The sequence below is a fragment of the Plecotus auritus genome (assembly GCF_963455305.1).
Source record: "Plecotus auritus genome assembly, chromosome: X".
Classification (NCBI taxonomy): Eukaryota; Metazoa; Chordata; class Mammalia; order Chiroptera; family Vespertilionidae; genus Plecotus; species Plecotus auritus.
The window spans coordinates 141,435,364-141,461,201 of record NC_137784.1 but is presented as its reverse complement, the minus strand read 5'-3'; the positions used below and the strand labels follow the sequence as shown (position 1 = coordinate 141,461,201).

At 41.9% G+C, this 25,838-nt stretch overlaps 1 protein-coding gene and 1 pseudogene across 2 annotated transcripts in view; both read right to left on the bottom strand.

Moving 5' to 3' along the window:
- Positions 1-25,838, bottom strand: part of EFHC2 (EF-hand domain containing 2) — a 170,368-nt gene that overhangs the window by 118,435 nt on the left and 26,095 nt on the right. Inside the window, exon 2 of the mRNA XM_080653503.1 lies at positions 21,952-22,107. Within this exon, the coding sequence (XP_080509629.1) occupies positions 21,952-22,107 (156 nt within the window). The remainder of the gene's footprint in view (positions 1-21,951; positions 22,108-25,838) is intronic.
- LOC308239975 (SNW domain-containing protein 1-like) lies at positions 5,164-7,307 on the bottom strand (annotated as a pseudogene). Its single transcript has 3 exons — positions 6,982-7,307; positions 6,472-6,607; positions 5,164-6,261 (listed from the first exon to the last, which is right to left on the bottom strand). The product of its transcript is annotated as an SNW domain-containing protein 1-like (transcript).

Genomic DNA, 25,838 nt, shown 5'->3' with positions numbered 1-25,838 from the left:
CAATCTATAATGTTCCTCTCACCTGAGAGGGAAAAATCCTTGGCTTATGGTTTTGATTGAATTATAGCACTTAACACTGAGACTGTGTTGTTAGTTTATGTGTTCATTGGTTATTTTCCCCACTAGGTTGTAAGTTTATAAGCTTGTCAGTCTTGTTCACACTGTACATATATACCTGATGTAAGAATAGTGCCTGGAACGGAGCAGGCAGTGAGCAAAGATTTCTTGAATTAACATGTGAATGAATAACAGACTTCATTAACACCTGAGAGTTAATGACAATATTTGGACGAGGGGGCCGATATTAGGAAGAGAATGCAGAAATAAACCATCCTATTTCTAGCACCCTTCTTTAATTCAAAAGGCAAGGCAGTGATTAAAGGCCAACTATATTCTCACTACCTAAGATCCATGGAGGACTAAATGTCATTTATCTGGTTCTAACCAAGTGACATTACCAAGTGGACATTTAAAAAATGGGTGTGAGCAAAGGGCTGCATGTATAAGGACACATTCAACAAGATAGAGTATATGCACATGAGGTAATTTTCATTTCCAAAACTAAGATCTTTTGATATGGAGAAAGTACTTTGCATAGTACTCAGTGTGTGTACTCCATTCTGGGGGTATCAGAGAGCATGAAGGCAGCCGGTGATCTAGAAATTCAATTTGCTGTGAGTGGTCCTGGGCCATCAGTCAGCCTGGAGTCACAAGGCATCTCAGGCCCATTAACAGGCTCTCTGAACCTTGGCAGACCTTGCACTGCGGGTCAATATTTTGCTTCACTTACATTTTAGAAAGGCAGCTGTTTCTACCTTTAAAGCTAAAAAGGAACAAACTGCCCACTTTGTCTTGGGAGATGGGAGATAGAGGATTCTGGTTTGGTTTTGTTTCCGTTGGTGTTTATTCATAGATGACTTTAAAATGAGTACTTGTTTATTATAGATTTTTGAGACTATTCAAGAGCACAAAGTGGACGAAAAAACAGTCCATACTCCTACTACTTAGACACAATCGCTTTAACAACAGGAGTAGCTCTTTGGCAGTTTCTCTAATATTATTGACTAATCCCAGCATTGTTTTTGAGTCAGTTTTGCTAGATAATATTTACTATAATATTCACTTCACTTCAGAATTAGCATAAGTTTTACATTTTAGTGTCTCTAAATTTGTGATTTAAATGGATCACTTTGTGTATTTTTGTTTACTTTCCTGAACAAACAAGCTAGAAGTCTAATTCTGTTTGTTTTAAAGATTCAACTCTTAGACTTCTTGTGCAAATCTATTTTGTTTCCTGGTTTATAAAATTTTGCCTTTAAGTTTGAGTTTTTTTCCCTGCAATTCTCAGATGTCTGGGTTTTTTGTGCTTTTTCTAATGGCTTAAATGAAATGCTTAGTTTATTTTCCATTGAGAGAGGGAACGAATAAAGCATTTAATGCCATAAATTTGCCTGTAATTGTAACTCTGCTGTATCTATAGGAATTTTTATTTTAACGAAGTTTACTTTCCCACTGTCAAAATAACGCATATGCATTATAAAGATATGAAAATATGCACAGAAAGAGGTGCAGGGTATTTCTACAACCCAGAACCCACTGTTTTGTTAATATATTTCCCATTGCGATTGTGATTATATAGCTATACCAAATTATATATACTTTTAAAAATGCATATGCTTCACGCCCATACTTACTGAAGATTAACATCCTACAAAATCCCACCACCAATCTACATACAATGTTCACATTCTGGCGTAGTTTTACATTCATTTTTAAAAATAGAGTTAAAAGTACAAAGTGTATCTGTTTATTAAGTAGAGTTAAAGAAAGAACATTTACAGGTTCTAGACAAAGATGATATAAACTTTTTCTCTTGTTACTTTTAATTTTAAAAGACTTGTCAGTTCAAGTATTAATTCTAAAAGTCAATACATGTTAAAACTTACCTAAATACTTCTCCTTTTTATATCCCTATCTTGCATTTTGGATACATTGTATTAGTATTATTCTTTAACCATTTATAGTGTTTACATTCTGTTTTGAACTTTAAATAAAATTTATTTCATAATTACTTATAAGTTTGCTTCCGTTGTTTACCACTAATCCTTTTATTTCATGACTTCCCATGGCTGAACTGTTTAATTTGCTTTATAATTGGCTGGAGTACATCTTTAAACAACTTTCTCAGGAAAAATATGTAGATGGCATGTTTGTGAGAAATTACGTATCTGAAAATATATTTCTGTTGCTGAGTCTAGAATTTCTGGTTCACAAACATTTTCCCCTAAAAGTAATAGATACTGCTTCATTTGTGCTTCATTGTCTTCTGGCATTTATTATTTTTTAATTTTATTTTATTGTTTAAAGTATTACAAATAGTAGCACATATGTCTCCTTTTTTCCCCATTGACCTTCCCCTGACCTCCCCTACCCTCCCCTCTCCCAGCACATGCCCTCACCCCCCCTCCCAGTGTCTTCCATTCATTGGTTATGCTTATATGCATGCATACAAGTCCTTCGGTGGATCTCTTACCTTCCCCCTCAACCCTCCCCAGCCTTCCTGCTGTAATTTGACAGTCTGTTCGATGCTTCTCTGCCTCTGTATCTATTTTAGTTCATCAGTTTATAATGTTCCTTATTGTCCATAAATGAGTGAGATCATGTGATATTTATCTTTCTCTGCCTGGCTTATTTCACTTAGCATAATGCTCTCCATCTCCATCCATGTTGCTGCAAATGGTAAGAACTCCTTCTTTTTTACAGCAGCTTAGTATTCCATTGTGTAGATGTACCACAGTTTTCTAACCCACTCATCTGCTGATGGGCACTTAGGCTGTTTCCAAATCTTAGCTATGGTGAATTATGCTGCTATGAACGTAGGGGTGCATATATCCTTCCTCATTGGTGTTTCTAGTTTCTTGAGATATATTCCTAGAAGTGGGATCACTGGGTCAAATGGGAGTTCCATTTTTAACTTTTTGAGGAAACTCCATACTTTTTTCCACAGTGGCTGCACCAGTCTGCATTCCCACCAACAGAGAAGGAGGGTTCCTTTTTCTCCGCATCCTCTCCAGCACTTGCTATTTGTTGATTTGTTGATGATTGCCATTCTGACAAGTGTGAGGTGGTACCTCATTGTTGTTTTGATTTGCATCTCTCGGATGATTAGTGGCTTTGAGCATGTTTTCATATGTCTCTTGGCTTTCTGAATGTTCTCTTTTGAAAAGTATCTATTTAGGTCCTTTGCCCATTTTTTGATTGGATTTTCATCTTCTTTTTGTTAAGTTGTATGAGTTCCCTGTAAATGTTAGAGATTAAATCCTTATCAGAAATAACATTGGCAAATATGTTCTCCCATGCAGTGGGTTTTCTTGTTGTTTTGTTCACGGTTTCTTTTGCTGAGCAGAAGCTTTTTATTTTGATGTAGTCCCATTTGTTTACTTTCTCCTTAGTTTCCATTGCCCTAGGTGCTGTATCAGTAAATATATTGCTACAACAAATGTCTGCTATTTTGCTGCCTATGGCTTCTTCTAAGATTTATATAGTTTCCTGTCTTACGTTTAAGTCCTTTATCCATTTTGAGTTTATTCTTGTATATGATGTAACTTAATGGTCTAGTTTCATTTCTTTGCATGTATCTGTCCAATTTTCCCAACACCATTTATTGAAGACACTGTCTTGACTCCATTGTATGCTCTTGCCTCCTTTGTCAAATATTAATTGAACGTAATGGCTTGGTTTGATTTCTGGGTTCTCTGTTCTGTTCCATTGGTCTATATGTCCTGACTTGCTTTTATTTTTGTTAACCCTCACCCGAGGATATTTTTCCATTGGTTTTTAGAGAGAGTGGAAGGGAGGGGGAAAGACAGAGAGAGAGAAATATCAAAGTGAGAGACACATGGATTGGTTGCCTCCTACACATACCCTGAACAGGGCCAGGGATGGAGCCTGCCCGATCGCTTGGCACTGTCAGTGGGTGCAAGCGGCAGCTGCTGGCCCTGATCACTCCTCAGGGCTTCTCCACCTCCCCCTGCTTCTGAGGGGCAATCGGGGCCAGCAGCCGCCTCTCGCACCTGCTGCCAGCAATGGCCCTGCTCACACCCACTGCCTGTGCCAGAACTGCTGCTCGCACCCACTGCCGGTGCCAGCCCCATTTGCACCTGTAGCTGGCACCAGAGCCGCTTGCACCTGCTGATGGCACTGGCCCCAATCGCCCCGCAATGTCAGTGGATATAAGCGAGGCTGGTGCCGTCAGTGTGTGGGAGGGACCAGGCCTGCAAGGGAGGGCAGTTGGGGGTGATCAGGCCTTCAGGGGAGGGAAGTTAGGGGTGACTGGGCCAGCAGAGGAGGGCAGTTGGAGGTGATCAGGCCTGCAGGGGGAGGACAGTTGTGGGGGGGGGACCAAGGCTTTCAGGGGAGGGCAGTTGGGGGGACCAGGCCTGCAGGGGAGGGCAGTTGTGGGGGGGGACCAGGCCTGCAGGGGAGGGCAGTTGGGGGCAATCTGGCTGGCAGGGGAGCAGTTAGGCATTGATCAGGCTGGCAAAGGATAGTTAGGGCAGGGGTGGGCAAACTTTTTGACTCGAGGGCCACAATGGGTTCTTAAACTGGACCAGAGGGCCGGAACAAAAGCATGGATGGAGTGTTTGTGTGAACTAATATAAATTCAAAGTAAAGGAGCAGAGGGGAGAGCAAGAGAACCGGATAGAACAGCCGGATCCGTAGTTTGCCCACGGCTGGGTTAGGGGGTGATCAGGCTGGCAGGCAGGCGAATGGTTGGGAACCACCAGTCCTGGATTGTGAGAGGGATGTCCCAGATTGGAGAGGGTGCAGGATGGGCTGAGGGACACCCCCCCATGCACGAATTTCGTGCACTGGGCCTCTAATATATTCTATAAATTCCAAAAGGTGAGAGAAACACAAACACACCCCACTTAAAAAAAAACTTAATAGTTCAAAGTAGAATTTTCCATACCCCGTCTCCCATAATAAAAGGTAGTGCTGGGGTCTGAAACCCAGATTTGGTTTTTAGCTGGCCCGTTTAGAAAATGTTCCCCCATATGACTTGCATCATTCGCATTATGGATAATAGTCCATTCACTTTGAAGAGAGGTGTATCTACTCCCGCTCTTCTTGCCTTCATGTTCATGTTTCCTGGGGCAGCTGCTAAGGATCTTTTAGAGCCACAGTGTTGTTTGGCTTCTTCCTAAGATTTGTTCAACCCAAAAGTATCTTCCTCAAACTGAACTGTTCCTTTTCGACCTCTTTGCCTAAGACTCAAACCAGAAAACTTATTGGGAACAAATGTGTTGGTTTTTATTCTGGCTTCTAGGTAATCACCACATATGTCCTTATCCAGATTTTTACTGGGCCTGCAAATATTCTGAGGCATATATTTACCACCTCTCCAGACTTAATCATAAACATTGTAAATTTCATCTTCTCTATTTGTAAAACCACTGTCCATACCCTTGGATTAGTTGAACAGCCTGGTCATACTGAACTTCATTGGAAGTTTGAGGACTTGACACACCAAGAGCAATGAGATAACCTCACTAATATCTCGATTTTTATTTCTCTGCAGTATCAACCTCTTATCAGGAGCTGCCCTGGAAAGATTCCAGTCATGCTGTCTCTCTTTTTGCCTATCGTGCCAGATTTCATCCCTCTCACATGCCTCCCTATCCTCTTTTTCCACATGGGTTTTTATCCCAGCTCTTCTCTCGCTGGCTTTCTGGGCCACTTCTCTTCGTGTTGCTTTTCTTTTTGAGCTGTCTACTTGAGCATGCATTTCCCCAGTTTCACAAGCCTTACAATCAGCAATGCAGATGGCTTCTGCTAGTTTGGCAAAATTTTCATTTATATGAACTGTCTTCAGTCCTCTTCCATCAGCAGTCAGATGTTTGCCTAATGGACTTGTATAGCCCTTTGCATTTTTCCAATTTGAAATATAAGAAGGAATCTTCCACTCTTATTCCTTCCCAGCCATCTTTCAGGTAGGAGAATGCATGACAGGTGCTGGAGGAGAAGGTGGTCCCCGGGGAATTTTCTTATTACTCTTGAACATTGGAGGCGCCATTGGATCTCTCTGCATTTCCACCATCCAAATAACCCTCTGTTTTGCTTCAGAGTTGAAAGGCACTCCTTGTCGAAATGATGTGTATCAGCTAAACTGAGCAGGAGCCAGTTTATCAGCTGCTCAAACAGGCGTGGACACAGCAACCTTCTGTGATACCTATTTTTCTAAGCCCACCCTTGTCTTTTCTGTTATCTCTTTTTTTTTTTAATATTTTATTGCTTTTTTACAGAGAGGAAGGAAGAGGGATAGAGAGTTAGAAACATCGATGAGAGAGAAACATCGATCAGCTGCCTCCTGCACACCTCCTACTGGGGATGTGCCCGCAACCAAGTTACGTGCCCTTGACCGGAATCGAACCTGGGACCTTTCAGTCCACAGGCCGACGCTCTATCCACTGAGCCAAACCGGTTTTGGCTCTGTTATCTCTTTAGCAGCTTCTTCATCAGATCTTTACAGGTCTGGATCATCTGCATTCATGACTTCCTTGTGAACCAGGTCAGTGTACTCATTGCAAATGATCTTGTCTTTAGGCTGTCCTTGTCAAGTAATTGTATTATTTGTTTTTCTTTTTAAATACATTTTTATTGTTGCCAAAACCGGTTTGGCTCAGTGGATAGAGCGTCGGCCTGCGGACTGAAAGGTCCCGGGTTCGATTCCGGTCAAGGGCATGTACCTTGGTTGCGGGCACATCCCCAGTGGGAGGTGTGCAGGAGGCAGCTGATCGATGTTTCTAGCTCTCTATCCCTCTCCCTTCCTCTCTGTGAAATATCAATAAAATACATTTAAAATAAATAAATAAATAAATAAATAAATAAATAAATACATTTTTATTGTTAATAGTATTATAGATATATTCCCTTTCCTCCCTCTACACCCCTCCTTCCAGCCCCTCATGTCTTCATTACCCTGTTGCCCATGTCCATGGGCTTATTTGCATCATACTTAATTTTTCCTTCAGTAACCATCTGACTAGCCAGTTCATTTGACTTTTTTTTTCTTTCATCATGTATCCAGTGGATATTGGGCCACATGATCTCTAGAAAAGCACCTCCATCTCCAAATTCCTTTAATAACTGAGGTCTCCCACTTTTCCAGTGCCTGTATGGTGGAGGTTCTCTTCAAGAGGAGACCAGTGGGGTCTGTAATGATCTCTGGGATCTTTCGTTTTCTTCAGCCTCAAGCTGGTCCTGAGATAGCTGAGTAGGTGCAGGAAAAAGCTGGTGAGCGTCATCTTCTTCCACTTGCTTTCAACATAAGCGACCTCGGCAATATTCTGAATGTATTCTCTTGTTCTATTTTCTCCTGCCAGCCTTCACTTCAGAGTCTGCTTTAACTGCTTACTTTGTTTTGTTACTTCCTTACACTCAATAGAAAGCACAAAGCAAACTTATCAAAAATATTAATTTTCCTGTAGAAAACATACTTTTGAAATATTTTTTCTTCCTCTGCCTCTTAAATACTATTTTGGGTTAGTGAACAAAGAGCAGTCTATTCAAGCTGGTATTTCCCCCAAAATAGGGTAGATAATTTCTTTTCCCTTCCTTCACCATCTATTCTGCTTGATAGAAATTCACATACAGCATGTCAAGAGAAGTAGGGAGGACGCTGGGGCCATGGATAGTCTCCTGCAGGAAAAAACTTCAAAATTTTCCATAGAAATTAACCTGACCACCACTCCAGGAACAGGACGCATATAGCCAGTCCTTCATATGCATGCTTGTCACATCAGAGAAAGGCCTCAACGCAGGGCCTGCTTTTCCCTCAGTATGACTTAGCCTAGTGACACTTTTAATCCATCAATAGCTGTGAAAGTAATCCAAGTGGAAGCCCCTACAGGTTATCCTAACCCCCAACTCAATTCTTGTCACCTTCTTAGGAAATGAAATTGAAAATTGGTTTTGGTATATTTCTTCAGTACTATTCCATCTGCACTCTATCTGGTGGAAATTCTTCAAAGTTTGCAGCATGAAAATGGAACTCCTGGCCTCCAACACTAACTAATATGGTTTTTTCATATTTTAAATTTTTGCAGTCATTTTAATTGGGATTGTGAAGGTGGAGAGGTTCATCTAAATATCAATGCTTAAGTTATAATCTCATTCTAAATTCTCATTTTTTCTCTCACTTCTCTTTTTTGATAAATTTATGTTCCTATGGATACTGTCTTTAAATAGGCATATCTTATTTTAAGAAAATTCAGTTTTTACAAATCTGAATCTCATTTAGCTTGCTGAACATAAGAGATGGTCAGTAAGGTAAGTTGAATAAATGAATGACAAAAAATACAAATTATAGAAAGATGACTTCCAAATAATTTTTTGCTTTACAAACTATTATCACCCTTAATCTATAATTCATGCTCAAATTTTCATGACTAAACCTAGGGTTCAAGATGAAATGCACCTATATGGACAGTATAAGCATTCAATGAATTTATTTTTACTTATCTGCTTCTTAAGATCTGATTTTATAATGCATAAAAGGGGGAAAGATGTAGCTAAAATGCTAGAATAGTCTTCTTTTAGTTTTATCACTAATTAATCATATAACTGGTACAGACCACATAAACTCTTTGTCTGCTAGTTAACCTTTCAGCCAAAATTAGAAAATCAGTACTTGCTAACTACAGGACAGTACAGTACCATTTACAGGATTACGAAAATTATATATACAGATATAACAGAGCTTTGGAGAGAAAATGAACATATAAAACTATTGAATAACATATAAATCAGTGTAGGATGCAAAGCTGGAAGCTTAAAAATATTGTCAAAACCATATATAGTCTTTTTACATCCTTGTGGAATCTATTGAGCAATGCAATTAAACACTTGATAATACTGAGAAGAGATTCAGACCCACTGCTTAAAATCAGACTTCCTGGAAAATTAATTAGGACTAGAAAAGGGGAGTTATTCTACCCAACAGAAATCACATTGCTAATCATAGAGTTTCATAAACTGAATAGAGAGAACTGAATATTCAAACATTAAAGATACAACAGATAAAACACCTATAATATAGAGGAAATATTTGGTAATATATATGAAATTTACCAAATATTTATACATTAGGAGGGTGCTGCAGGAGGACCATGTTTCCAAGGTATATCCCAACCACTGTACACATAGTTCAACACTATGTTTGGGGAAACATCCAACACTATGGGCAAAGGAAAGAGAAAAAACCCTGGTAATCTTATATAATAAAGAGCTAATATGCAAATGGTCATCACACCCTCATGGTCTCGCGCCAAGGCAGAAAGACCTGAGGCTGGGCCAGGGGATCTGAGGCTGCACCACCCACCCTGGCACCAGGGCTGGGGGACCTGAGACTACACCCCCTGCCCTGGGGCCAGGGCCAGGGCCAAGGGACCTGAGGCCATGCCTCCCGCCCCAGGGCCAGGGGACCTGAAGCCATGCCAGCCACCCTGGCACCAGGGCTGAGGGACCTGAGGCCGTGCCCCCACCCTGGGGCCGTGGCTAGGGGACCTGAGGCCAGGCTGGGGAACCTGGGGCCATGCCTCCCACCCAGTGCCAGGCCAGGGGACCTGAGGCTGCACCCCCTGCCCGGCAGGGCTTGACGGGGGAACTGAGGGTGCGCCTCCTGCCCGGCAGGGCTTAACAGGGGACCTGAGGCTGCGCCCCCCTCCCTGCAGGGCTTGACGGGGGTGGGGCTGTCCAGGTCTGGGTCTCACGTGATTTCAAGTTGCGGGTGGGCAGGGACTTGACTCTGGGTTCTGCAGCATGCCCCAGACTCTGGCAGGAGGGAGATTTTCATATACATTTTACTAATTTTCTTTCATCTCTGACACTTCTATTATAGAGAAAAGGCAAATAGCAATATTAAAATATTTCCTCTAATTAATACCCTTTTAATGTGCACTAATTTCATGCACTGTGCCGCTAGTAATAATAATAATGATAATGATGATGGTTATACTCTCCTAAGAGTTGAAGTCAGCAATTGCCAGGCCTGAACCAGAGGAAGAAAAAGTAGAGAAAGCAAAGATAATGAAGATGAAGTGACAGACAAAGTCCAGTAAAAGAGAAAAATAGAGAAAAGAACAAAAGAATGTAAGGGGAAGCCCTAGCAGATTTGGCTCAATAGATAGAATAAATAGACTGAAGGGTCCCAGGTTCAATTCCAGTCAAGGCACGTACCTCAGTTGCAGGCTGCTGGCCCTGGTCTGGGGCATGCAAGAGGCAACCAATTTAAGTGTCTCTCTCACATCAGTGTTTCTCTCTGTCTCTCCCTCTCTCCCCTCCACTCTCTCTAAAAATCAATGGAAAAAATATCCTCAGATGAGGATTAAAAAATATATATAATGGAAGGGGAATGGGGGAATGGAATAAGGAGGGTGAGAGATCAAGGAGGAGGGGTGGAAAACTTTGAAAAAAGAATGAAGATAAGCATGTCTGCCTCCCTTTGAATACTGTCGCATTCATGCCCTCCCTGCCATCTCCCATTTCTGATGCCCTAGAATAAACAACCATGCTCCTTCAATTATTTATACTTCTGATAAATGGTTTGTGATGATGACATGTGTCCCTAGAGAATCCTCTTTAGTAAAAGAACTATTACATACTAAACAGCACAATGAATTTCATAGTCAAAACAGGTATTCAAATGGAAGGTCATAATTAAAATAAGTAGAAAAATATGGACAATTCTAACATCTTTAAAAGTTTAAAAACCTCTGAAGGGGTTTAGGAGAGTAATTTATTTGAAAAAATAAAACCAGCATGTTTAAAAATAAAGGGGTATGAATCCAGAGGATGAAAAATAATTATACAAATACCCAGAAATCTGCTATGGTGTATTATTACCTGAATTGGCTGCACTTTGCATATATACATACATGTTATAAAAGCTGTGCCTCAAATCTTAAATCTGAAACAGTGAGCTAGATGTAAGATAGACTGTAAGATTTCATTTTATATGAAGTTCAAAATAGGCAAACTAATCTATGATGATCAAAGTCACAGCAATGGCAGAGGGCTGAATGAAAGGGGTCATGAGGGAACTTTCTGGATGGTGAAGGTATATTCTATATGGTGTCTGCGTTGGTGATGGACACATTTGTCGGAACTCATGAAACCATATGCTTAAAATGGGCACATTCATCATGTATAAATTACACCTCAATAAAGTTGATTTGAAAAATTAAAATAAGGTTTACCAAAATAAAGTTGATTAAAATAAAGACTCAAACAATAAAATCCTAAAGGAATACAATTATTCTGTAACCTGACTGTGGTGGTTGTCACACAAGTCCATACATATAATAAAATTTCATAGAACTATAGCCCTGGCCAGATGGCTCAGTTGGTTGGAGCATCATCCTATACATTAAAAGATTGTGGGTTTCATTCCGGGTCAGGGTACATAGCTAAGTTACAGGTTCAGTTCCCACTCAGGGAGCATATGAGAGACAACCGACACATGTATCTCTCTCACATCAGTGTCTCTCTCCCTTCCTCTCTTTCTAAAATCAATAAACATATCCTTAGGTGACGATTAAAAAATTCATAGAACTATAAACTAAGGAGAAAATGAGTACATCTAAACACTGGTGAAATTCAAATAAGGTCTGCAAGTTTAGTATTATACCAATATGGATTTCCTGGCTTTGATAATTCACTATGGTTATATACTATGCTATCATTGGGGAACGCTGGGGAAAAAAGTGCATAGGAACTCTCGCCCACCATCAAAGGAGTAAACTTACTATAGGGCAGAATCCTGCAAATACAAAATTGAGGAAGGCAAATAATTTTTTAATGTTCCCAATAAACTTGCATCTGGTCTGAATTTAGAAGGGGAAAGTACATAAATAAACATTATAGATTAAAAATTCAAAACATAATATAAATCAGTTTACACTATAAGTCAACAAATCAAATAGCAACTATTAGTTCCTAATTTGTGAACTAAAATGTTGCAAATAACCAATATTTTTATGTTCAAAAACTAGTCAGTGTGCACAGAGGACAACCATGTGAAGAGGTAGCAAGAGGGCAGCCATCTGCAAGCCAAGGAGAGAGGCCTTAAGAGAAGCCAACCTGCCAGCACTTTGATCTTAGACTCCCCAACCTCCAGAACTGTCAGCAAATAAATGTCTGTGGTTTAAGGCACCCCGTCTGTGGCGGCAGTCCTAGTAAACTAATATATTAAACTACAATTTACATAGCATAAGATTTACCTCTTGTAAGGATACAGTTCAACTTTTCATAAATTTATATAGTCACAATCCAATTGAGGCCATTTCCATCACCCCCTAAAAATTCCCTCTCCCGCTGCCAGCCCCAGGCAACTATGGATCTGCTTTCTCTGGTGTATTTGCCGTTTCTAGGATTTCAGATAGATGGAATCATACAATACGAAGTCTTCTTTATCTGCTTTCTTCCACTTGGTATGTGTTTGAGGTTTGCCCATGTTGTAATATATACCATAGTTTCTTTTCATTGCTGAATAATTTCCATTACGTGGCTATAATACATTTTGTTTATCCATTCATCAGTTGATGGACACTTGGGTTGCTCCCTGTTTGGGACTATTATGAATAATGATGCCATGAAGTTTTATGTGAACATATATTTTAATTTCTCTTAGAAAGATATGTAGGAGTGGAACTACTGAGTCATGTTGTAAACATTACATGTTTAACTATTTAAAAAACTGCCAAAATAGCAGTATCATTTTACATTCCTATCAGGAATGTGTGAAAGTTCCAGTTTTTCCACATTCTTGCCAACACTTAGTATTTGCCAGTCTTTTAAAATTATATACAACGTGCCCTAACTGGTTTGGCTCAGGGGATAGAGCGTTGGCCTGGGGACTCAAAGGTCCCAAGTTCAATTCTGGTCAAGGGCATGTACCTTGGTTGTGGGCACATACCCAGTAGGGAGTGTGCAGAAGGCAGCTGATCAATGTTTCTTTCTCATCAATGTTTCTAACTCTCTATCCCTCTCCCTTTCTCTCTGAAAAAAATCAATAAAAAAATATTTTTTAAATAAATAAAATTATATACATCCTAATAGGTATGTAGTGGTATCTACTCAAGTTTAAGCTCAAAAAGACAATTTTAACTTTTAGTTAATGTTTGGTCTGAGGACAGAGTCTTAAAATTTTGTCTAATAACTGAACTCTAGGTTTTAAAAAAGAGGGAATAACTCTATCTTCTTTAACAATCTGATTATCCTATATAATAAAAGGCCAGCCACATTAAGCATAAAGACCAGAATGACCAGAGACCAGAACCACCATGGCCCCTTGCCGGGCTGGCTCTGCCCCCAAGCTAGTGGTTAGGGGTGATCAGGTATGCAGACCAGCGGTTAGGGGTGATCAGGTATGCAGACCAGCGGTTAGGGGTGATCAGGTAGACAGGCAAGTGGTTAGGGGCGATCAGGTAGGCAGAGGGCCCCTCGCAGGGTTGGCTCTGCCCCCAAGCAAGCAGTTAGGGGCAATCAGGCAGGCAGGCAGAGTGGTTAGGGGTGATCAGGTAGGCAGACAGCCCCTCCTGGGGCTGGCCCCGCCTCCCAGCAAAGAAAGAGGGAGGCCCAAGCCACTGGTGGCAACTCTGTGGCAGGTGTGCAGCCAGCCAGTGATTGCCCTGCTCAGGGAGGCCCAGACCAGCCAAGCCATCACCCCATGCCTTTTGCCTGCAGAGGGAGGCCACTGGTGACGGGGGCGGGGGGCAGCACTGCACAGATGGCAAGCAATGGCAGCAGCAGGGATGGGGCCAGCTCCCTGCAGCCAGGGAAAGGAAAGCCCTGATAGGCCCTGATCTCAGGCCAGGCCTAGAGACCCTACCCAAGGGGTCCCGGATTGTGAGAGGGTGCAGGCCAGGCTGAGGGACCCCCCAAGTGCACACATTTTTATGTACCAGGCCTCTAGTATTTTATAACATTCCTAATTGGCTTTAGGCAAAACTTCAGGAAACCATATTCATGTATTTTTCTTTGCTAATCATATGTAATTCTAATGTACTTGATTGCTCCTCGATCCCCCTGTAGAAAAATTTAAAATTTTGGCTGGTTTGGGATGAGAAAGAGAAAAGTAGCCCCTGACATTTAGGAGCCCACTTGGCACTATCAGCTGGCCTTGGTGTTGCTACAAGCTGGGCTGGCAGCTACAGAAAAGCTTTGGTATTCTCCTGTTGAATATGAATACTTTCAGAGAACACCAACCTCTGAAAAGGCCAGTCTGTGACTACGATGGATCAAGACAAAAACAAGACCACTCCGTAACCACATCTGAACAAAGACTGAACATGAACACTGTCTCAGTCATAAAATGTCAAACATCCCCCTCTCCTAGCTCAGAGGAGTGACAGCTGCTTCTCTCCCAATTACAGCTGTAGCTTTACTCTAGTCCAGCAGTCACCAACTGGTGGTCCATGGACCACTGGTGGTCCGTGAGGTCTGAAAGGTTGGCGACTGCTGGTTTAAGGAAACCTTTGGAACAGCGGTCACCAACCAGTGGTCTTCAGACCATTGATGGTCTGTGAGGTCTGAAAGGTTGGCAACTCCAGTGACCAGAACGGCAGAACAACCAGAACGACCGATGGCTATGATGTGCACTGTGGCAGCCAACCAGCCTGATCCAGGCCCCAATCGGCACCCCCAGCCAGCCCCGCCCCTGACTGGCCCTCAACACTTTGATCAGGGGTGTGGCCAGCTGGTCAACCACCCAGAGCCCCTCTCCCCAGCTGGCCCTACCCCTAATCACTCCCCCAACCCCAATCGGGGGCAAGGCCCACTGGGCAACTGCCCACAGCCCCTCCCCCTAGCTGGCCAACCACCCTCAGCCCCTCCTCCCAGCCGGCCTTGCCCCCAATCAGCCCCCAACACTCAAATTGGGGGTGGGGCTGGCCAGCCAACCGTTTGCAACCCCTCCCCACCCCATCGGCCCAGCCCGATGGGCCCCCATTGGGGCAGGCCGGCTGGACCCCACCCATGCATGAATTTGTGCACCGGGCCTCTAGTCTATAAGTGAGTTTTATTGATACACAATCAGAGATGTACCCCCTGTTTCTTAATAGCAACCAATCCAGAGCAAGGCCCCCCTTCCTTATGCCCTCCCCAAAATTACCTAACAAAAGCTCCAATCCTATAGGTAAACCTCTTCTAACACCTGCTCACTTAGACATCCCGTGGTTACTAAGAGTGTGTGTTTTCCCTTACTGCAATGAGTAATAAACCAACTCGTTCAATTAAAAAAAAATCAAGGTGACCTAAGAGATCAAATTATACTTTAAAATTTTATCTTTATATTGTTCAAAGCATAGAGATTCACACAATACTACATAAATAATCAGCTCACCATAAGCTCAGTGCCAATGAATACAAAGTTATTAAAATTCTATTTCTGTGGTCAGTAGGTTTGATTATATAATTATATTCATAATAGATGGAAAAAATAAAATAACATTCTTAAATGCATTCATATCCCATAGGATCAACCTTTATCCTGCCACTTACTATAATAGAGTCATTTGCAAAACAGCAAACAAATTAGGCTAAATAGGAGCCATTGAAAAATGAAAAGAAATGAGAGCATAATTGTAGAGTCGATGTAAATGCTACTTAACATCTAGATAAAAGTCACATAAAAACATTGTCATTTGAAAATTTCTAACTAGTCTGACTTTTTACAACAGCATCTAATGATAGATCATATACAATAGCAACAACAGCATATAAACTATGAAATGCCAAATTTAAATTAATAATGAAGCAATAAGTGCCTGGTGTAATTAGAAAGAGCCCCAGGCCAGGAGATCCAGGGTCTGGGCTCAGTTCTAGGATGAAATTAATTTGCTTTTAGTCATAGGCATAAGCTGCAAGTGGTAAAATATCATTCATAATCAGCTAGCCAAACTTCACATTACAGTCAAGAAAAATGAGGCGCAGAGAGATAAAGAGACTAAGCCACAATCACAGTTAGTTAGCTATGTGAAAATAAAAATAAAAACCTCCTTTAAAATCATCAGAGTTGGGAAGCCCTAAAGGGAGAGCTCTCACACACAGTCACCCACTGCCTTCTGCAGACTCCAGCCTGAAGAAGCATACTTTGTACTCCCCAACAGGAAGAGGCTTACTTTATTACTCCAGCAGGAAAAAGGAGGATTTTTCTCCTTGCCTAGCAACAACCCAGCCAATGAGAAATGCCACAATTCAGCCAATAAGAAGCCATCTCCACCCTGAAGTCTCACTCTCCTCAAGTGGACTTTTGCTTATTACCTCCCCTCCCAACTTCCTTCTCTGTCTCTAAAAAGCAACACTCCCCTCCTTTGTTCTCTGGACTTGCCTATGGTTTCCTGTAGTTTGCACGTCCAAAATTGCAATTGCTCTGCCATTTCTGAATAAACTCATTTTTACTGGTAAAATAACTACCTATTGTATTTTTAAGGTTAACATTACATGACAGTTCCAGGGCCTTCAGCACACAACCTCAGAACCCTGGCACCTGGCCCACTTCTTGTAAAAAATTCCTCATTTATAGAATTAAGAACAAATCCAGATTTGCTTCTTCCTTGTGGAGGTGCTGAGATGATGACTGCAACTAACTGGTGTGAGTGAATAGGTGCTTGTTTATATTTAAATGAATCCAATAAAATAATTAGTCTTTGGAAGGTGGGTGTGTTATCAGGCAAAATTATGTTTGGGTGTTTGCATCATTCTGCCAATGCCAGGAGTTTTAATCAAGTAGAACTGTGTTTCTCAATTGGTATTTTAGGTAGAACATTCTCTCCAGTGTGCAGATGCCCTTCCCACATTGCAGGATGTAAAATCCTAGTTGGCCCCCAGCTACCCAATAGCGGCAGCACCTCCCACTTAGGGCTGGCTCTAGAGCAGGGGTGGGCAAACTTTTTGACTCAAGGGCCACAATGGGTTCTTAAACTGGACCGGAGGGCCGGAACAAAAGCATGGATGGAGTGTTTGTGTGAACTAATATAAATTCAAAGTAAAGGAGCGGAGGGGAGAGCAAGAGAACCCTCCGCTCTTTCGGCTCCGCGGGCCGGATAGAACAGCCGAACGGGCCAGATCCGGCCTGCGGGCCGTAGTTTGCCCATGGCTGCTTTAGAGCAAGGTAATTTAAAACATCAAAATTAATGCAAAAATATCCATGATGCCAAATGTTAAATAAAGATAGAATCAGTATTACTTAATTTTTCCTTTTGCCTCCAGCTCTAATATAGCTAAGCATAGCAGTTACTGATCCTGTCTTTATTTAAAATGTTGGCATTTTTCCCGGCGGCATGGCTCAATGGTTGAGCATCAACGTATGAACCACAGTCTGATTCCCGGTCAGGGCACAGGCCTGGGTTGTAAACTTGATCCCCAGTGTGGGGTATGCAGGAGGCAGCTTATCCATGATTCTCTCTCTTCATTGATGTTTCTAGCTCCCTCTCCCTCTCCCTCTCCCTTCCTCTCTGAAATCAATAAAACCATATTTAAGTTGGCATTTTGTTCATCATGAATTTTTTGCATTATTTTGATTTTTATATTTCATTAAAATATTATCTGGCTTGATTACTGAGTTTTTGGGGTGCCCCTTAAATTTTACACCCAAGGCAAGTGCCTCATTCACCTCACCTAGTCCAGTGCTGCTCCTAGTCATTGTAACAACCCCAAACACCTTCCCACATTTCTAAAGGCCTCCTTGGGCTGAGAATCTCTGAAATAGGGATTGATTTTTTCTCATATAACAAGAAGTCCAGGGAAAGACAGCCTGGGCCTGGAAATAGTGGTTCCATGATGGCAGCAGAGCCCTAGATCTCCTTTATATTGGTAGCACTCACAAGGTAGCTGCTGTGCCCTGAGGAATTATGTCCTAGTTCCAGACAGAAAAACAAAGGTAGGGAAAAGGGCAGGAAAAATGATCAGCTGAGCCTGACTCTTTTAATTAAAAAAAAAAAACTTTCCCAGGAGCCACACCTAATAAATCTTAACTCATATATCACTGGCCAGAAGTGAATCACGTGGCCGGCCCTAGCTGCAAGTAGCCTGGGGCAGTGAATACTTGCAAGTGGTCACATCTCCAGCATGAATAAAACTGGTGTTCTCTCTTTGAGATGAAGGGGGGTCAGAGAATAAAAGATAAACAGCTAGAAATGTCTGCCATAGGGGCCATATCCTATATAATAAAGATGTACTATGCAAATGGTAATTACACCGTGAAGCGTAACGACCAACCACGTAACAACCGGATCACGGATCAGCAGGACGGTGGGGCAGCAAGCAACAAGCGGGCAGCAGAGAGCTACAAGAGGCGGCAGGGCAGAAGCTATGGGGGGTGGGGGAACGGGGGGAACTACAGGAGGGCAGTAGTGAGCTACTGGCTACAAGTGGGCAGCAGAGAGCTACAGGAGGAGGCAGGACAGCAAGCTATAAGGGGGGTGGGGGAGGGGACGGGCAGAGCTACAGGAAGGCAGGGCAGTGGGCAGAGAGCTACTGGAGGGCAGCAGAGAGCTACTGGCAAGCTACTGGCGCACGGATTCATGCACAGGACTACTAGTAGGATAATAAACACTGGCTCTTTTTGGTGACTGCAAATAGTATCTCCTCTGCTTGTAAATTGATGGTCAGCCTGAACAGAGCATTTTGGTGGTCACTTTTAGAATTATAGATAAAAACTGGGATGTTGTTTGAGGCTAGGCGCCACAGAAGCAGAGCCTGAAACGGATTTAGGTGCATGTGATTTGTTATGGACATACTCATAGGAGAAACCTGGAAGGGAGTGAGGGGGAGCAGCCAAGCAAGGATGCATTCTCATGTGAAGTTTGGCTTTGGCTGGATGCATAGGGACTATGAGCCTATCCTATACAATAAAAGGCTAATATGCAAATCAACCAAACGGCGGAGTGACCGGTCACTATGATGCGCACTGACCACCAGGGGGCAAATGCTCAATGCAGAAGCTGCCCTCTGGTGGCCAGTGCGCTCCCACAGGGGGAGCACTACTCAGCCAGAAGCTGGGCTCACGGCTGGCGAGCACAGCGGTGGTGGCAGGAACCCCTCCTGCTTCTGTGGCAGTGCTAAGGATGTCCGACTGTCGGCTTAGGTGGGGAGTGGGCCTAAGCGGTCAGTCGGACAACCCCTGAGGGATCCCAGACTGCGAGAGGGCGCAGGCTGGGCTGAGGGACCCTGGCCCACAAGTGCACAAATTTCGTGCACTGAGCCTCTAGTATCAGAATAAAGAGTTGCCACCTTGAAGAAGAAAACTCTTTACCCTTGACAAATCAGTCAATTGACAAATCAGTCAACCATTTTCTGCCCCCTCTTGTGGTAAAGGGGCCAGTGTAACCGCCCAGGCTTTTCTGAGGGTTGCAATGCCCATTGGCCAAGAGCAACACTCCATAAGGGAGTTAAAAATGTAAACTGTTTGCCAAAGCACTTGCTTCAGTTGGGGCGGGCAAATGCCCTACCATTAATGTGGATCTGGATGGGTGCCAAGAGCATCTACTACAAATATTAATTTTGATACACTTTCCAAGGAACTGCCTTTATTTCCACTTTGTACTGTTTGAGAATGTAACCTTGGATATATTGCTATGATTAAAAACTATTGCCGATGTCTCATTTTTTTTTAAGAAAAATGATTAACAGGTGTTGACTTGTTTTGTTGAACCACAAATCTAGAAAGTGCTTTTTAATTTGCAAAGGGTATTAACCAGGATCCAGTCTGTAGTTCACAATCTCATCATAGCATGTAAATATTTCATAGTCTTAGTGTCTCATTTAAAACTCAATGAATATTTCATTGAAGTTGACCAATAAAATAACTGAAAGAATTATGTTGCATTTAGTTAGGCCTGAAATGAGCAAGCTCTTCATTTTCTCAAGTACTTGGAAGCTAAAATTATTCCAACTTCATGAAATATTCTACATAATTTTGTAAGTAACTAAAGGTCTGCAAAATAAATTTGAAAGGTACACATTACATATTGAGAAAAACATAAAAGGAATTTTTAACTTCAAATTCAAGAGAATAGTTAAATATTTTGTGACCTACAACAGTACTTAATCAGCAGTGAATTAGCTTCAACTATTGTAAATAATCCTCTTTTTGACACAAGAAGTAAAAGTATAATCTTTGGCCCTTGCAAATTAAATATTCTAGAATGATGATGTGCAAACACCTATAAAGTTGATATTAACAGAAAATCATAAATGATCCACCCAAGTACATTAGCCAGGAAATTGTTTCTGAACTCTGGATCCAGCACTGAGCCAGGTACTGAAAATAATTTTTTGAGAGAGAAGTATTGGTCCATGTTCAAAGTAGGGATGGTTTCCCAAGAAAGAAGCTTCCCTGCAGTCTGTTAGATCTCCATAAGTGTCAGAACTGGCTTTCAAAAGATAATGTGCTGCCGAAACCGGTTTGGCTCAGTGGATAGAGCGTCGGCCTGCGGACTGAAGGGTCCCGGGTTCGATTCCGATCAGGGGCATGTACCTTGGTTGCGGGCATATCCCCAGTGGGGAGTGTTCAGGAGGCAGCTGATCGATGTTTCTCTCTCATCGATGTTTCTAGCTCTCTATCCCTCTCCCTTCCTCTCTGTAAAATATCAATAAAATATATTTAAAAAAAAAAAGATAATGTGCTCTAAGTGATGGACCCTAATGCTGAAGACATAGGATATGTCACTTCTACCAAATTTGAAAACATTTTCAATGGAATCGAAGTATTGCCAACCAATCCATGTTAAAAACCACCCGGCAAACAGCATACTAAAGTCTGAATTCTTTATCTAGTCCTGAATTATGTTTTAATTACAGGACCTAGATAATCTAAACAGGCTCTGTTTTGGAGAACAGAACATGGGGCAGTGAACAGGGTTGTCAATAAATAAAGCAATGAGAAATGACTGGTCACCTTGAGGTTTTTTTTCCTTTCGATCTTAGTCCCTTTTTAAGATATTCAAATGGATATTTGTCAACTGTCAATATGCAAATATATATGTGTGATATGTATATAAATATACACATTAAGAAGTTCAGACTCTTTTCTAATAACAGTCCTCTTTCTTTCACATCTACAACTCTTGCCATGGCACCCTTTGGTTCTCAGGGATGGGGGATCATAATTAGTATGGAGAAAAGAAAAGAAGGCATCTTTCTGTTGCTATCTAAAGGGACATTCAAAGTCAAACAAAATTATTTAGTTAATGACAACTCACTAAGCAAAAGTGACAGCCTGACCAGACTCTTAGTATCTATAGAAGAAAAGCTTAGAGAGGAGATGAGAAGAAGGTTGGTAAAATACCATATGATTTCACTTATTTGTGGAATTTAAAAAACAATATAAATGAACAAATAAAACAGAAACAGACTCATAGACACAGAGAACAGACTGATGGTTGCCGGGGCGGGGGGGGGGGGGGCGGGGGCGGTTGAAGGACTGGGTGAAAAAAAGTAGAGGGATTGAGAAGTACAGATTTGTAGTTACAAAACAGTCATGGGGATATAAAGTACAGTCAATGATACTGTAGTAACTGTATGGTGCCAGGTGGGTACTGGAAATATCAGGGGGAACACTCTGTAAATTATATGACTGTCTAACCACTATGTGTACACCTGAAACCAATACCAAATAATATAAATAATATTGGATGCAAACTGTAATTGAAAACAATAAATTAGTTTTTAAAAATAAAGGTTGATAAGCATTAGCCAAGAAAGGTGAACATTTGGTGTCCTGCATCATTGGTTTGTTTCTTTGTTTAGGGTACTTTGTTCTTGAGTGTGGCTTTTGAGAAAAACTAGCCTTAACATTTACATTGAGGACTCTAATTTTCTCAAATCTACTTAATATTTAGTACATATAACATTTTAAGACTGCATTTCTCCCAATGTTGGGTGACTTACGTGTTTATCAAAAGCAACCCAGGATGGTAGTGCACTTCCCAATCCTGAAGGATATGAACTGTAATTAGGCTTCTTCTTTGGCCCATAAGGCAACATTTCACGTCTTCCATGTTTAGCTTCAGACACCAAAATTCTTTGGTACTTATCCTCTCCCACCTGTGAACACAAGAGACAGCATAAAATGACCAAGCTTATTCTTTAAGATTTTTCTTATTTGTTTGAAAAGGTAAACACATTTTCTGTCATTTATTTTTCCCATTACAAAATGCATATTAGAGTGGCAAATAATTATGATCAATATTTCTCCATAAAGTTGTGTCACATTTTAAATTCAATTCATTTTAACAAATTCAAAACTTAGAAAAGCAATAAGAATAAACTTAATGCTCCGTGCTATTTAAAACACTTAGAAATAACTATTACAGCAAGTGAACATTTAGAACATTAGTCTGCTAATTGGCATATTCTACTTATTCGCAAAGAGTGAAAACGGGGCAGGGTGGAAGAGATAACTTACATTTTCCTCTACTTCAGAGTAAAAATGTAAGTTATCTCACAGAAGTCTAACGTTATTTTCACCAAAACAGAGAATAAAGACTTTTGCTCATTAAAATAAATGTAACAGGATATTCCTCAGAGCTGACGTTCTCCACGTAATTGTAGAACCTTGCCCTCCCTCTTCCTCATTCCTCTCCCATCTTTTCTGAGGATCTGGGCAGAGAAGTAAAAGCCTGGAGTATGCTACCAAGGACTAACAAAGATGTGGGCCAACATCAGCTCACATACACTGCTAGTAGGAGAGTGAAGCAGAAGAATCCCTCTGAGTTATGACAATACCGAGCAAACTGAAAGATGTATATGCCTTATAGGCTACCAAGTCCACCTCTAAAATATTTTTTGCATTGTGCACAAGGAGCTATCAGGGGTCCTCAAACTTTTTAAACAGGGGGCCAGTTCACTGTCCCTCAGACCGTTGGAGGGCCGGACTATAGTTTAAAAAAAAAAAAAAACTATGAACAAATTCCTATGCGCACTGCAGGCCCAGGACGAGTCGGCTGCTAAGCAGGACAGGCAGCGGCACCCGGCGGGCCAGATAAATGTCCCCGGTGGGCCGCATGTGGCCTGCGGGCCATAGTTTGAGGACGCCTTAGCTATATATTGGATTTGTTATAGCAGTGTTTTATGAGTGAAAAATAGGAAACAATCTAAATGCCCATCAGTAGCAGAAAAGATACTTCAATGGTGTTCTCTTTATAAAATGGAATATTAATACAGAGGTGTAAATTACATATATCAATATGAACAAATCTCAAAGAATTTCAAGCAAAAAATAGGTAGTAAAAGGGAACATAAAACCTGATAATTCCTCATATATAAAGCCTGAAAATATTCAAAAAATACAGTATTATTATAGATAATATAGACATAAAAATGATAAATAGAAAATTCAAGATAATATATCTATGATAATACAATATCTGATACAATAAATAGCCTATATCATATCAAAGTGAACAATGACATACTCCATAGCCCTGCATAAAAATATAACATTTTAGATACAACTGAAGCCCTCTATCAGAGCTCATGCCCTTGCCTCCATCTTCAGAGGTAATCATTATCCTGAATTTGCTGCTTGAACTTGAACACTTTGCCAGGACTGTATACAGCCAGGGCAATTGCCTCTTGCAAAGCATGATGCACTGGCAGGGAAGTCTGAATGGGAATTCAAAAAGACTTTGTCTCTTTGTTTGTGCTTTCTTGTTTCAAGGCAACCTACTGAATGAGAGAAAATATTTGCAAATCATATATCTGATAAGGGGCTAATCTAAAATACATAAAGAACACATATAACTTAAGAGCAAAAATAAATCCAAGTTAAAAATAGATCTGAAAAGACATTTTTCCAAAAAAGACATACAAATGGCCAACAAATATATGAAAAGATGCTCAACATCACTAATTATCAGGGAAATGCAAATTAAAATCACAATGAGATACCACCTCACACCAGTGGAATAGCTATTATCCTACCTAATAAAGAGGGAATATGCTAATTGACCATCACTCCGTCACAAAGATGGCTGCACCCACAGCTGAGGCCAAGTTCCCATAAGGAGCCTTAATGAGCAATCAGCAGGGACCTGAGGCTATGCCCTCCCCCGCCCTGTGGGACTTGACAGGGGACCTCATGCTGCACCCCCCACCCAGCAGGGCTTGATAGGGGACCTCAGGCTGTGCCCCCCACCTGGCAGGGCTTGACAGGGGACCTCAAGCCATGCCCCCTGCCCTAGCATCAGGCTGGGGGACCTCAGGCCATGCCTCCTGCCTTGGCACCAGGCTGGGGGACCTCAGGCCACACACTCCACCCTAGCACCGGGCCAGGGGACCTGAGGCTGCACCCCCCTGCCTGGCGAGGCTTGACAGGGGACCTCAGGCTGTGCTCCCCACCCAGCGGGGCTTGACAGGGGACCACAAGGTGCACCCTGAGTGCTGGGTCAGGGGAACTCAGGCCGTGCCCCCTGCCCAGAAGGGCTTGACGGGGGACCTGAGGCTGCACCCCCCTCCCAGTGCCAGGCCAGGGGACCTAAGGCTGCACCCCCCCACCTGGCAGGGCTTGAAGGGGGACCTCAGGCCATGCCCCTCACCCAGCGGGACTTGACAGGGGATCTTAGGCCATGTCCCCCACCTGGTGGGGCTTGCCCCCCGCCCCATCTGGGGGACCTCAGGCTATACCCCGCGTCCTGGCACCAGGCCAGGGGACCTGAGGCTACGCCCCCTGCCTGGCGGGGCTTGACAAGGGTGGGACTGGCCAGGTCTGGATCTAGCCCAATGGGGGTGGGAGGGCTGGGTCTGGGTCTCATGTGATTTTGAGGCGCATGTGGGTGGGTGGGGACTTGACTCTGGGTCCCCCTTTTAATGTGCACGAATTTTGTGCACCGGGCCACTAGTCAAAAAATAACAAGCATTGGCAAGGATGTGGAAAAAAGGGAACCTTCATGCACTGTTGGTAGGAATATAAATTGGTGCAGCCACTATGGCATGCAGTATGAAGGTTCCTCAAAAAAACTAAAAATAGAACTACCATGTGATCCAGCAATTCCACTCTTGGTTATTTACCTGAAAATGAAAACATTAATTTGAAAAATATATACATCCCCATTTTCAAATCGCAGCATTATTTACAATAGCCAAGACGTGGAAACAACCTAAGTGTCCACCAATAGGTGAATAGGTAAAGCAAACATGGTACATATAATAGAACAAAGGTGGACATTGAGGGCATTATGCTAAGTGAAATACATCAGACAGAGACAAATATCATATGATCTCACTTATATTTGAAATCTGAAAAAAAAATAGCTCACAGATACACAGAGAAGATTGGTGGTTACAAGAGGTGAAAGGTTTGGGGTGGTGTGTGAAATGAGCAAAGGGGACTCAAAGGTACAAACTTCCCATTATAAAATAAATAAGTCATAGGATGTAATATACAGCATAGTGACTACAGTGAGCAATCCTGTATTGTAAGTATACACTTGCTAAGGGAGTAAATCTTAAAAGTTCTCATCACAAGAAAAAGAATTTTGTAACTATGTATGATGACAGATGTTAGCTAGACATGGTGGTGGTCATTTTGCAATATATACAAATATCGAATCATTACATTATACACCCGCAACTAACATAATGTGTTATATATCAATTAGACCTCAATAAAAATAATAAATAAACTAAAGAATATTAAAAGGCAAAGATCTCATTTCCTCTTGTAGTGAAGGCAGCCTAGAAGAATGGGAAAGGGCCCGAGCAGCTACTCTAAGCACATAAACAGTCCAGCTCAAGCTGCAGGAGGAAAGCTAGAGGCAATGCTTAGGATGGTGAGC